Source organism: Podarcis filfolensis (genome assembly GCF_964270895.1).
Source record: "Podarcis filfolensis genome assembly, chromosome: 10".
Taxonomy (NCBI): domain Eukaryota; kingdom Metazoa; phylum Chordata; class Lepidosauria; order Squamata; family Lacertidae; genus Podarcis; species Podarcis filfolensis.
The window spans coordinates 68,952,905-68,967,288 of NC_139612.1; the positions used below are offsets into that span (position 1 = coordinate 68,952,905).

Genomic DNA, 14,384 nt, shown 5'->3' on the forward strand with positions numbered 1-14,384 from the left:
CATATACAGTGGTACCTCGGGTTACATACGCTTCAGGTTACATACGCTTCAGGTTACAGACTCTGCTAACCCAGAAATAGTACCTCGAGTTAAGAACTTTGCTTCAGGATGAGAACAGAAATCGTGCTCCGGCGGCGCGGCAGCAGCAGGAGGCTCCATTAGCTAAAGTGGTGCTTCTGGTTAAGAACAGTTTCAGGTTAAGAACGGACCTCCAGGACGAATTAAGTTCTTAACCCGAGGTACCACTGTATATCGCTCCAAATCCTGACAGGCTCCTCATTCCCCTCTGTTTTTCACTCTGGGCAAAATTTGGCAAACGGGGCAACACTTGTGGGGAAACCACTTCACGATCAGTTAGGAGCTGCCTCCGAAATGTTGCCACCCCAATACAAAAGAAGAAGAGACCCCCCTGAGAGCAGATCGTGGGTCTGCCTAATCCAGGGTCAGTTAACTTATTCAGCAGGGGGCCAGTCCACTGTCCCTCAGACCTTGTGGGGGGCCAGACTATATTGGGGGGGGGATGAATGAATTCCTATGCCCCACAAATAACCCAGAAATGCATTTTAAATAAAAACACACATTCTACTCAAGTAAAAACACGCTGATTCCCAGACCGTCTGCAGACCGGATTTAGAAGGCGATTGGGCCGGATCCAGCCCCCTGGGCCTTAGTTTGCCTACTCATGGCCTAATCCAAAAACAGGAAACCTGCAGTTTTCCTAGTATCATTGGATTCCAGCTCCTTTCAGCCCTGGCCATTGAATTTCCCAAGTTACAACTTCTGAGCACCCCTCGTTTTTGGAGTTTGAAAGTTGAAGAGTTCAATATGCAATAGAGGTTAGTTTCCAGCTGTAACTTCCTGCTGGGATCCTGTAGGTTTTCATCCTGCACACATTCCAGGGTACGGTTCTTGTCTTGCCGTACCACCTGCCCAGATGGCAATGGTGCAATAACACTGGGGTAGCATTGCAGAAAAGCTAAAAATGCAGAATAATGTCTGGGTGGTCCAGTAGAAACCCACCCCCTGTGCGCTACCATCGTGCCAATTGCATGTCACAGAAGACACCCTCTGTGTACAGCACCCCTAAAGGTAAAGGTAAAGGACCCCTGGATGGTTAAGTCCAGTCAAATGTGACTATGGGGTTGCGGTGCTCATCTCGCTTTCAGGCCGAGGGAGCTGGCATTTGTCCACAGACAGTTTTCTGGGTCATGTGGCCAGCAGGACTAAACCACTTGTGGCACAACAGGACACCGTTACAAAAACCAGAACGCACGGAAACACTGTTTACCTTCCCACCATAGTGGTACCTATTTATCTACTTGCACTGGCATGCTTTCGAACTGCTAGGTTGGCAGGAGCTGGGACTGAACAACAGGAGCTCACCCCGTTGCAGAGATTTGAACTGCCAACCTTTCAATCGGCAAGCCCTAGGCTCAGTGGTTTATGTCGGAATTCAAGCCTTAGTCAGAGGAATTGGCCACTCTCCAGGTGCCCGGCTTGGATTCCTTGTTGATCTCCCCCGTCTCGACTCCCGGCAAGACAAGGCCAGATCTCTATTGGCGATCCTCCTCAAACGTGAGAAGAACACACCATTCCTCCCCCCTCATTCCCAGGGAGGGGAGAGAGACAGACAGAAATGTATTTACATGCCTTTATTTCTGTCTTTCCAGCAGTACAGAGAAAACGTGTCTGCACTCTCTTAACACCAACAGCAGAGAGAGAATAACTCCTCCCATGTACTTCCAGTACAGGGTCATGTGACACTCTGAGCTAACATCCGGTGCTCAGTGCACAGAATAGACTGTCCCTTTGTTCCCACGGTACAGTCCCAAAACATCAACATCCTGTTTGGCTTTCCAGCCATCTGGAGAACTCAGCATTGCTCCTTTTTCGTAACAGTTTAGACCACAGCAACACCCATGTCCCACACACCTCCCTTCTTCTACTGAGTCCCAATTTCCTATGTTACTTCTACCAGTGAAATTTGCTTCTCCATTTTTGGGCAGCCTGGACCCCCTCGGTCCCTCACACAAATCTATCCAGTTTCCTTTGCTGCCTTTAATTCCTGGGTAAGGCAGGGAGTCTTTTCCTAGCCCTACCCGGGACCTGCTACAAGCAAGGCAGAAGACCAACCACTGAGCCACAGGCCCTTCTCTTTAGAGGGACGCAGGTGGCACTGTGGTTTCAACCACTGAGCCTCTTGGGCTTGCCCATCAGGACTGTAAAATGAGGCAGCGTGCCTTGTTCCATCAGAGGTGGCTTGGGGACCCGGCCTGGTGTTGCAACCTGATGTTATGGTCCTGGACAAGGAATCCTCAGATGTAGGATCAAAGACCCCGGACGGTTAAGTCCAGTCAAAGGTGACTATGGGGTTGCGACGCTCATCTCGCTTTCAGGCCGAGGGAGCCAGCGTTTGTCCACAGACAATTTTCTGGGTCATGTGGCCAGCAGGATTAAACCGCTTGTGGCGCAACAGGACAACGTGACAAAAACCAGAACGCACGGAAACACTGTTTACCTTCCCGCCACAGTGGTACCTATTTATCTACTCGCACTGGCTTGCTTTCGAACTGCTAGGTTGGCAGGAGCTGGGACAGAGCAACTGGAGCTCACCCCATCACGAGGATTCAAACCCCCAACCTTCTGATCGGCAAGGCCAAGAGGCCCAGTGGTTTAGACCGCAGTGCTGTGGGGATGTTTAGGGAGGCAGGAGAGGATATATTATTTTATAATATCCATCCTAACTTGTGCCAGCAAGTTCTATAACTTAGCAGAGTTGTTAAACAATCCCCCTTTTAAATTACACAGTGGTTAGCTAGTTGCAGGCTCATCTGAGCCTCACTATTTAGGATTCCTGGTTTCCCTTTTTATATCCCTCCTAAAAGAATAGACATGACCATCTGATTAAAGTTAACATAAAACTAGTTTACTTGCAACCATCCAGCTCACAATAAGATCCCTGAAGGCAGACTTAATTTACAGAACAACATATAACTATCTGAACTATCCGTAAGGGAAATATTCTCAAATGACTGTGACTCAGCAGTCACTTCTCCTAACTCTTAGGAACGCAAAATGAAGTACAGTGGTACCTCGGGTTAAGTACTTAATTCGTTCCAGAGGTCCGTTCTTAACCTGAAACTGTTCTTACCCTGAAGCACCACTTTAGCTAATGGGGCCTCCCGCTGCCACCGTGCCGCCGGAGCACAATTTCTGTTCTCATCCTGAAGCAAAGTTCTTAACCTGAAGCACTATTTCTGGGTCAGCGGAGTCTGTAACCTGAAGCGTATGTAACCTGAAGCGTATGTAACCCGAGGTGCCACTATACAAGAAGAGCAGAACACGGAGGCCGTGTGCTCCTCTGTCCAAAAACAGGCCACACCCACATTAAGTCACATGCAAAGGAAGTCTGTCCGAGCCCAGGAGGAACTAGCAAGTTTTCTCCTGAGTGATACAAAGCGTTCCCCAGTATGTGCATTGTAGGAATGTTGTATTTGGCTCCAATACGTTTTTACATCCTGCAAGCGCCACCTGCATCCCTTAGCACCCCTAAAAGTATATTGTCAGCCCCGAATGCATTGCAGATATCACTGTAGGTGGGGACTGAGTTGTTCTGTAAGGATTCAGTGATGCTTCTCATCCCTAGGTGTTCAAGCTGTTAAGTTGTGGGTGAACATATCAGACGACACAGCAATCCTTCAAACAGCTCTTGTTTATTCACAGGCCAGAACAGAACTGAACTGAAGGGTTTAGTCAGCCTGCTTATATAGAGCTCCAGTACAATGTAACTGTAACAATTTTCTAAAACTATCCAATCACTAAACGTCACTTTCGATCCCTTATTTGCATAACTATCTACAGTATCCCCCTGCATGGCCCAGGGTGAGAACTTCAGTACATAACACAAGCAATGAAAGACCTCTCTTCCTGCTGGTCTAAGATATCCTCTTGTTTGCTTTCTTTTGTTTCCCTTCCCTTCTGGAAATCTGCCACAGGACGATGACCGGTTGACGGGAACGAGGAAGCAGCACCAACCAGGACTGTACATTTGGGATAGTTGGACAAAGGCCGGATTTTGTTTTTTGCCACTTACCTGTTCTGTGAACAAGGAAGATACCACTTGGGGGAGAAATAAATCCATTGGGAAACGAGTTTCCGTTTCTTTGCTTGGAAGATGGTAATGTTGTTCTAAACAAAAATTGCTCTTTTCCCTTATGGGGTATCCAAGAGCCCATATAGAGTCCTTACATGGGTTCCCTATTGATAGGAGAGAATAACAGAGGCCAACCAGAGAATATTGAGAAGCAAAGCAGCTAGTAAGCTTGATCTTTATTGATCTGTTGCAACAGGGTGCTCCCCTCACATGCAGGGAAGGAGGAGGGACCTAGAAAAATGGTGCGCAAGGCCTTATAAAGACTTTTGAAATTGCCACCCTGTAGATCAAGACCACCCCCAGAAACATCATGCATACATCACAGAAGGGGTGTAACCTAAGACCACCCCTCAGATACATCACACCTACATCACAGAAAAGGCGGTCTAAAACAGAAATTTGAATGTTGTTTTTCTCCTGTAGTTGTTTATCTCCTGTCTGGCAGGTTACTTGATTGGATTTCCTGGGGAGCCTGGCCAGTCTTTTGTAGTGATAAATACTTAGTTCCTGGGCCAGGTCACAGGCTCACACCCTATTCAAACACAGACATACACTTAAGACAGGATTTGTGAAGGAAAAGACAATGGGGAGGCTTTTCCATTTTCCTTTGACCTTTGATACGGTATTTTTAAAGCTTCCCTGAGCTGTCAAGTTGAAAGGATACATTCAGGCATAATATTTGTAACATTTAACAACTTTAAAGATGTGCCACCCCGCCTGTAATTTCCGTAACAGGTATATAAGGGATAAAACTGTCTCTCAGGTAACCTGGGTCAGAGCTGCATAGGGTCTTGTATGTTAATGCCAACACCTTGAATTTGGCCCGATAGCCAACAGTGCAAATCCCGCTGGCAGGATATATGCTGGCAGTCATTTGCTCCCACAAACAACCTAGATGCCACGTTCTGCACCATCGGCAGGCTCCGGAGCCATAGCTGTCAACCGTCCCTTATTTGGCGGGAAAGTCCCTTATCCCAGCGCCGTGTCCTGCTGCTGTCCCTTATTGATGATGCCCCTTAAATTTCCCGGGTTTCAAAGGAAGCAGCTCCTCTCCCTCCCTGCCTGCCAGCCAGGGAGGAGGGAGGCTCCAACTGTGTTGCTTGGCTGTGTTGCTCACCCAATAAGGAGTCTAAGAACGACTGGGGGGTGGAGCTTGCATGCCTTGTGCCGATCAAATCGGCCGCGTTGCCTGGGGACTCGCCTTTGCTCAGCGCTTCCCAGCGGAGAGGTGACGGTGGTTTTCCTTGCTGCATCCCCTTTGCCAGGTTGCTGCGCTGTGGGAACCACCGCTTGAGGCTTTGTTTGGCTGCTGGCTGGGCTTTCTGCCTTTGGCTCAGAGGGGCTCAGAAGTTGAAAATACCTGTGCTCTGAAACTCCCTTATTTTGGCTGTTGATCCCTTATTTACGAGGCTGCTGGTCCCTTATTTTCAAATCTGTAAGTTGATAGCTATGCTCAGGACCAACCTCAAAGGTCTCCCCACATAGAGGTTATATGCACCCAGGTCTGTACATAAGATGGGCGTGGAGAGCACGTCTAAACATAGGCATGCAAGCTCACCACACGCACCAACCGACCATTTCCTCCTGTTTATTTACCTGTTCTTGGATCGTGCCTGACGCCCGATCTATTACATGCACGCAAATCCCCGAGGTTCTAGCTGGCACCCTGATCCACGAGAAATATATTGAATATGAAACGTTTATAGGATTGATTTGCTATCTCGACGGCCAGAGCGTTACGGGAATGCGTCTGCTGGTTCCTCCATTTACTGTGTTTCCCTGGAAATGTCAGGCCACTGTAATTGAGTTTTTTCAGGTTGATTCAATTGCTTGGTAGGGCTCTCAAGAATCACAATGCAGAGGGCAGGAGGTGTTCGGCGGAGACGGTTTTCATTCCGCGGACACTGCAATGGACACTGCCTCTTCAGAGATCTGACAAAGGCACGCCTTGCTGAAGCAAGGTCCAATTCTACCAGTCTCCCTCTGTCGTGGCAACTTTGCTATGGAGGGGGAGACTTCTTAAGGTGTTGATTTCTGTCTCTGCTGTATCTCAGGAGAGTGGCTGTGTGCAATCTGACCCGCTATAAGGCACAGCAGTTCATATAATCATGGAATTGTAGAGTTGGAAGGGAACTTGTTGACATAGGCTGGTATACAAATTTAAACGGCCTCGGTCCAGTATACCTGAAGGAGCGTCTCCATCCCCATCGTTCTGCCCGGACACGGTGGTCCAGCGCCAAGGGCCTTCTGGCGGTTCCCTCGCTGCAAGAAGCCAAGTTACAGGGAAGCAGGCAGAGGGCCTTCTCGGTGGTGGCACCCGCCCTGTGGAGAGCCCTCCCACCAGATGTCAAAGAGAAGAACAACTACCAGACTTTTAGATGACATCTGAAGGCAGCCCTGTTTAGGGAAGCTTTTAATGTTTAACAGACCACTGTATTTTAATGCTTTGTTGGAAGCCGCCCAGAGTGGCTGGGGAAACCCAGCCAGATGAGCGGGGTATAAATATATTATTATTATTATTATTATTATTATTATTATTATTATTATTATTAAATAATAATAATAATAATAATAATAATAATAATAATAATAATAATATCTGAAGGGCCATCTAGTCCAACCCCTTGCATTGCAGTGAGTGACATACCCTCCAACATTTCTCAGATGAAAATAGAAGCATTCCTCACTCCCCCACAACTGACCCTCCTCAACCCCCCCCCATTTTTGTCCCCCCCCCAAGGGCATTTCCTCTTGGAAGAACAGTGAGTGCCCCCTCCCACTACACCAACGGGGCACAGCTCACATGCCCTCCACCCTCCTGAGGAAAACCCTTTAATCCTGGTTCCATTTTATTTTATTCTTTGGTAGAACCACAAAACGAAAAACACACACACTATTCCGGGATCCAATCAGAAGCTGGGGTGTCTTCTGTAATTCTGGGGTGTCCTGCTCATATTGGGACTGTTGTGGGGGCATGGCATCATAGCGATTTAAATGTATCATGTGGGTGTGTCCTAGAACAATCCACAAAGAAGAAGAAGAAGAAAAAGAAAAAGAAGAAAGAAAGAAAGAAAGAAAGAAAGAAAGAAAGAAAGAAAGAAAGAAAGAAAGAATTTTTTTTTTATTTATATCCCACCCTTCCCAGTTCAGAAAACCGGGCTCAGGGTGGCTAACAACAAATTTAAAACACTTAATTGATGCAACAAAAAACAGCATTAAATACAGTATAAAACGTGAATAATAATAAATTCAGAATTAAAAATCAATTTAGGGGTAAAATCCATCCAAAAAACATTAGATGATCACCAGGGCTAGCTGGCTAAATTAGTCCTATTTGGGCCAGCGAGGAGACAGGGGAGAATTAGCTGTGGGATCCCAGAGCGGGTAATCTTCATAAAAAGGGGAGGGGGAAGGAAGGGGAATAAAAGATCAGGCGAAGTTCAAATTGAAAGCCAGGCGGAATAGCTGTGTCTTACAGGCCCTGCAGAAGGAAGTTAAATCCTGCAGGGCCCTGGTCTCATGGGACAGAGCATTCCACCAGATTGGAGCCATCACTAAGAAGGCCCTGGCCCTGGTGGAGGATAATCTGACATCCTTAGGGCCCGGGACCTCTAAATTATGATTATTCATGGACCTTCAGGTCCTCTGCAAACCACCTCCCTCTACAGGCACACCTAAATTAAAAGCAATGTGAGGCAGGAAAGGACATTTTCAGGGCCTCCCCCAGCATGGGAAAGATGTCCACTCACTCCCAAGTCTGCTTTGATCCATCAATGATGAGGTTGGTGTGCCACTGCAGACGGAGACACGAGCTGCTCTAACATCCCTGATGCTCTCATCACAGCGAAGAAACTGTCACCCACTAGTATGGCTCTCGCTCCATCATGCTGCCCTCTCAGCCTTGCCTTTCACTATGACGACTCTCTCGTTATCAAATTACCACGTCAGGCTGTCCGAGACTCGGAGACAAGCGATTCGTTTTCTCTTGTCAGGGTGACGAAGAAATATCCACTGCCATGAGATGCTTGGACAAGTCCAGTCCTTCTTTCTCTCTTCCTCCTTCCCTCCTTCCTCCCCATTTCACATTTTGAACTACACGTGCACTCCTGAAAGGGAAGTGGCCATTTCAGCGCTGCCCTGACAGATGCGCCGAAAATTCAGTTCGCCTCTCATTTTAAAGCAAAGCTATTTAATTCTCACTTTCTGAAGCAAACTCCGAGCACATCCACACACTATGCATTTAAAGAACATTCAACACACATTTGAAACCGTTCTCATGGAAGGCAGATCCAAGCTGTACAGTTAAAGCACAGCACTTCCCCCAAAAGTACCCTGGAGGCTGTAGTTTATCTTCCCAGCACCCTTATATATCTGAAGGCGCGTCTCCACCCCCATCATTCTAACCGGACACTGAGGTCCAGCTCCAAGGGCCTTCTGGCAGTTCCCTCATTGCGAGAAGCAAAGCTACAGGGAACCAGGCAGAGGGCCTTCTTGGTGGTGGCACCCGCCCTGTGGAACGCCCTCCCACCAGATGTCAAAGAGATAAACAACTACCAGACTTTTAGAAGACACCTGAAGGCAGCCCTGTTCAGGGAAGCTTTTAATGTGTAACAGACCACTGTATTTTAATACTTTGTTGGAAGCCGCCCAGAGTGGCTGGGGAAAATATTGTTATTATTATGGCCAGCATCCTGTTCCCACAGTGGCCAACAAGATGCCAGCAGGATCCGAGCACAAAAGGAGCTCTCCCTTCCTGCCATTTATAGCAGCTGTCATTCAGAAGCCTTGCTGAATGAATAGAATAGAATAGAATAGAATAGAATAGAATAGAATAGAATAGAATATAAAAAAGCCCAGTGTGATATACTATTCTGACTCCAAGATCTCAAGCAAATAAAGCCCCTTAACTGAGCCCCATAAACCCTTAACTGAGGATGCCCTCGACTGAATCTCTGATGTCCTTCATGCAAAGCAGCCACGCTGTCCCTGAGCTTGACCTGAAGTCAGGCTGGCAACTGTCCTTGGTGCTAAGAAGCAAGAGTGTCCTGAGTTTTAATTCTGAAATGTTGAGTGTGGGTGGGTGGGTGGGTGGGTGCAAGGGCGCAGGCAGTCTTAACCCTCTTCCACCCTCATTCCCACCTGATTAGCTGCCCGTTCCAAAGTCATTAGGAACAAGGAGGGGAGGAGAAATATTACCAAGCGACTTTTTGAACCTGCTCTGCACAACATAATTAGGCTCCTGTTGCAATAAAAGGGTGGACCTCGGTGCACTCAGAGACATCACGAAATGCGGTGTGTTCATGCGCAGGTTTGCAATCGTGAACATCTCCATTCCCCCGCCCCCTTTCAGAATAGGTACAGTGGTACCTCGGGTTAAGAACTTAATTCGTTCCTGAGGTCTGTTCTTAACCTGAAACCGTTCTTAACCTGAGGTACCACTTTAGCTAATGGGGCCTCCCACTGCCGCCATGCGATTTCTGTTCTCATCCTGAAGCAAAGTTCTTAACCAGAGGTACTATTTCTGGGTTAGCGGAGTCTGCAACCTGAAGCGTCTGTAACCTGAAGAGCTTGTAACCCGAGGTACCACTGTATTTAGAAAACTTGCAAGCTCTGTTATTGGACAAGACCAATGTTTTGGTTGGCGTCCATCTATCTTGAGCCTAATCTGGTGGAACGCTCTGTCCCAAGAGACTAGGGCCCTGCGGGACTTGACATCTTTCCACAGGGCCTGCAAGACAGAGCTGTTCCACCAGGCCTTTGGCCAAGGCACAGTCTGACCCCCTCCTTCTGTAAACCTCATAGAACTCTAGCCCAATGGTTGCCATTAATTTGATTCTGAATTGGTTTTAGAATGAATTGATTTTAGAATGTATTTCAATTAATTGACTGTGATTTTATGTAAACTGTGCTATTTTTACTGTTGTTAGCCGCTCTGAGCCCGGCTTTGGCTGGGGAGGGGGGGGATATAAATAAAACTGTATTATTATTATTGTTGTTGTTATCTCAAGAGAGAATGGAGGAGAAGAAGAAGAAGAAGAAGAAGAAGAAGAAGAAGAAGAAGAAGAAGAAGAAGAAGAAGAAGAAGAAGAAGGAGAAGAAGAAGAAGAAGAAGAAGAATTTATTATTTATACCCCACCCATCTGGCTGAGTTTCACCAGCCACTCTGGGCAGCTCCCAATCAAGTATTAAAAACAATACAGCGTTAAATATTAAAAACTTCCCTGATCAGGGCTGCCTTCAGATGCCTTTTAAAGATAGGATAGCTACTTATTTCCTTCACATCTGAAGGGAGGGTGTTCCACAGGGCAGGAGCCACCACCGAGAAGGCCCTCTGTCTGGTTCCCTGTAACCTCACTTCTCGCAATGAGGGAACCGCCAGAAGGCCCTCGGTGCTGGACCTCAGTGAACGATGGGGGTGGAGACGCCTTTGGGGGTGAATCCAAACCATTGGGGAGTTACAGCACCTGTTGTGGCAGTAGAAACCGGTACAGGAGAGACATGTTTTGTTGCAGCTGGGGCAGAGGAAGGCGTCCGGCTATGCTGCTGCAGATGCACCAGGGCGTTTCTTCTCTCTGTGCTCCTCCCAGCAGTCATTCCTCCTCCTGTCACTGCTGTGGATGCACAACCTGATTGTCTGTCTCCAGGGACTGCTGTTGTCTGCAAGGGAATCGATGTTGCTAGCCTCCATGTCATGTCTGCAGACATCTTTTGTAATGCAGAATTGGTCTGACAATGGGCCTGGTGCCTGACCTTAATAATGTTCATATTAATGTTAATAATAATAGTAACAACAGCAACAACAATTTCACCCTAACAGCCAGAAAACTAGCCCAAAAAGAAAGAAACAGCTGTTGTTGTTGTTTAGTCGTTTAGTCGTGTCCGCCTCTTCGTGACCCCCTGGACCAGAGCACGCCAGGCCCTCCTGTCTTCCACTGCCTCCCGCAGTTTGGTCAAACTCAGGCTGGTAGGTTTGAGAACACTGTCCCACCATCTCGTCCTCTGTCGTCCCCTTCTCCTTGCTCCCTCCATCTTTCCCAGCATGAGGGTCTTTTCCAGGGAGTCTTCTCTTCTCATCAGGTGGCCAAAGTCTTGGAGCCTCAGCTTCAGGATCTGTCCTTCCAGTGAGCACTCAGGGCTGATTTCCTTCAGAATGGAGAGGTTTGATCTTCTTGCAGTCCATGGGACTCTCAAGAGTCTCCTCCAGCACCAGAATTCAAATGCATCCATTCTTTGGCGATCAGCCTTCTTTATGATCCAGCTCTCACTTCCATACATCACTACTGGGAAAACCATAGCTTGAACTATACAGACCTTTGTTGGCAAGGTGATGCCTCTGCTTTTTAAGATGCTGTCTAGGTTTGTCATTGAATATGTCGCAAATACATACATCAGTGAAAACGTGTGTCTTCAGGTGGCCTTAAAAACACACCGGAGCCAATACCAGCCGTATCTCAAAAGGGAGGAAGTTCCAATGTCATGGAGCCACTACCAAGGAGGCCCTGCTTTGGGTCCCCACGTAACAAATTTCAGGGGGAGGCTCCCAACCCCCTCAACCCCTACATAGATCTTAATGCACAGGCTGGTCTATATGTTATGCGGGCAGCATTAGAAGGGAAGGGAACACCTTCAGAAAGGCAGTCATAAAATTGTGGAGTTGGAAGGGGCACCGAGGGTCATCTAGTCCAACCCCAACTCCTCGCAGTGTATGAATATGTTGGGCCTGAAGGTAAGCATCACCTGTTTCTGTACCAGCCTCTGATCCTCACAGGAAGAATAACAGAATGTGTGGGCAAAATGACTCCAGCTGCCCCCTGCTATAGAGATGGGCGCTTGCGCCTCATAAGTAATTTTCTGGTAATGGCCCCCTAATATCGCAGGTGGCGTCGTCTGAAAATGGAGCGTTCTGAAAGGTCGTTTTCATCTCCTGTACTGACACATTCGCTGCTTGGAAAAGCCTGGCTGAAAATCATATTGGCTTTTTTTTTATAATAATAAAAAAATGCACGGTACAACTGACGTGTGTGTGTTTGTTTGTTTGTGTGTGTGTGTGTGTGTGCTAAACCAGAAACAGATGCACTCTCCTTTTCTCAGTGACTGTATCAGGAATAGAGGCCCTTCCAAATGCATCTCGGAGGTTGCGTGGCGAGTTCCCGCCTCCCCCCATAGAAATAAAGACACAGGACACAAGAATTTGAGTTAATGGGTCAAATTAGACCACAACTTTATTGATTACAGGAATTGAGTGGTATTGGCTTAGGCATTGGTCCTAACAACTAACCGGCTTCAGCCCGCTAGCTTGAAGACCAGCAAGGGTTAACCACCAGTAGGGGAGTCCTGTTGATGCACGTCAACTAGGAGCTCCCCCCGGAGTTACCGCTTGGGGGCGTGCCGTGGGCCCACACTTCCATAGGCTTAGGACAAGGCCACGCCCCCCAGAATCCTTTACCGGACTACTCTTTATTTGGGATAAGGCGATGGCTCTCCCTCTCCCCTTCATCTGCATAACAATAGACTTTACCCCCACCAATGCCTAACTCCCATACCGTGGAGTTGTGATGGTTTGCTACGAGGTAGGCGAAATGGCTGGAGCCAATCTGCCAGTTGGAAAAATTCCTACCAGGCCCCTTGACGGCGACCAACCAAGGTTCATAGCAACTTCAGAGAACCTAGCCTAATGGGTGGGTGGGTAGGGAAAACCGGGTCAGCTGCGGCGCGCGGGAAAGAGGGAGGCCAGACCTCAGTAGGCGAGGCCACGCCCCCCGCGCCCGCCGATTGGCTGGCACGGGGTATGACGCAGCCGAGGATTCCCTGCTATCGCGTGGGGCTGGAGCCAGCCCCTGCGAGTGTGGGGAGGGGCGTGAAGCCCGAAACCCCACCTCCTCCCTAGCTCGGAAGTGGATCTGTGGAACTTTCTCTCGTTATATATGTGTCAGAAGCGACTGGTGAAAGTCATTCTCTAGCCCACAGTCTATGCAGAGGGCCTGTTTTAGCGGGAAACTTTATTTTATTTTTTTAAAAAATATTTTTTATTAGAGTTTCCACTTTTATCATAATCACATTTTGTTACATAATTCTATAACTTAATACATTACTCTATAAGAGCATCGAACTCCTTCCCTCTCTCTTTCTGACTTCCACATACCTTTCCATATTCTTCGCTTTTCTATATTCACTCATTTACCTTTTATCATATTATAATATTTCACCTTATTATCGGTAAATCAGTTCCTTACATTTACATTGCAAAACATTTCAGTTCAAACCTACAAACGTTTTCAGATGTTTACAATTTTCTTTCATGTAAGATATAAATTTGCTCCGTTCCTTTTGAAACAGTTCGTCGCGCTGATTCCAGATCTTCCCCATCAACTTGGCCATCTCTGCGTACTCCACCATCTTAACCTGCCAGTCTTCCAGTGTTGGGAGTTCCTGCTGCTTCCGTATCTGAGCCAGAAGTGTCCTTGCAGTCGTTGTGGCATAAATAAACATGTTTACATCTCTTTTATGTTTTTCCTATCCAGTTAAACCTAATAGAAATGCCTCTGGTTTTTTATTGAAAGCGGGAAACTTTAAGTGATGTTCTTCGTGCTTCATTTTTTCTAGTGTGCTTATGCTGCCCATTTTTATTTTATTTTTATTTTTAAAGTAGCTGCAAGTCTCATTATCACCCTGTTCACTTCCCAGTAAGGTAAAGGTAAAGGTAAAGGGACCCCTGACCATTAGGTCCAGTCACGGACGACTCTGGGGTTGCGGTGCTCTTCTCGCTTTATTGGTCGAGGGAGCCGGCGTACAGCTTCCGGGTCATGTGGCCAGCATGACTAAGCCGCTTCTGGCGAACCAGAGCAGCGCACGGAAACGCCATTTACCTTCCCGCCGGAGTGGTACCTATTTATCTACTTGCACTTTGACGTGCTTTTGAACTGCAAGGTTGGCAAGAGCAGGGACCGAGCAACGGGAGCTCACCCCGTCGCGGGGATTCGAACGGCCGACCTTCTGATCGGCAAGTCCTAGGCTCTGTGGTTTAACCCACAGCGCCACCTGCGTCCCTTTCACTTCCCAGAGGGAAGTGCTATAGCTCTGTGATGGAGAAGTCCAAGACCTCCAGACACACTGCCCAGGCTTGCGCCCCAGGGAAGCCACTTGGATGTTGATAACGCAGCGGTTTGACTTCACCCCTGGAGGGGCACTCCATTGTCTCTGAAAACAGACAGATGCCAGCAACAAGGGCGGG

At 47.7% G+C, this 14,384-nt stretch overlaps 1 protein-coding gene across 1 annotated transcript in view; it reads left to right on the top strand.

The window, feature by feature from the left end:
* LOC310744058 (uncharacterized protein) overlaps nucleotides 1–4,151 on the top strand; it is a gene marked incomplete at its 5' end in the record, with an annotated part of 173,477 nt that extends 169,326 nt beyond the window's left edge. Inside the window, one exon of the mRNA XM_083574801.1 lies at nucleotides 3,996–4,151. Within this exon, the coding sequence (XP_083430927.1) occupies nucleotides 3,996–4,003 (8 nt within the window). The 3' untranslated portion in view covers nucleotides 4,004–4,151. The remainder of the gene's footprint in view (nucleotides 1–3,995) is intronic.
* Between the last annotated feature and the right edge of the window lie 10,233 nt (nucleotides 4,152–14,384).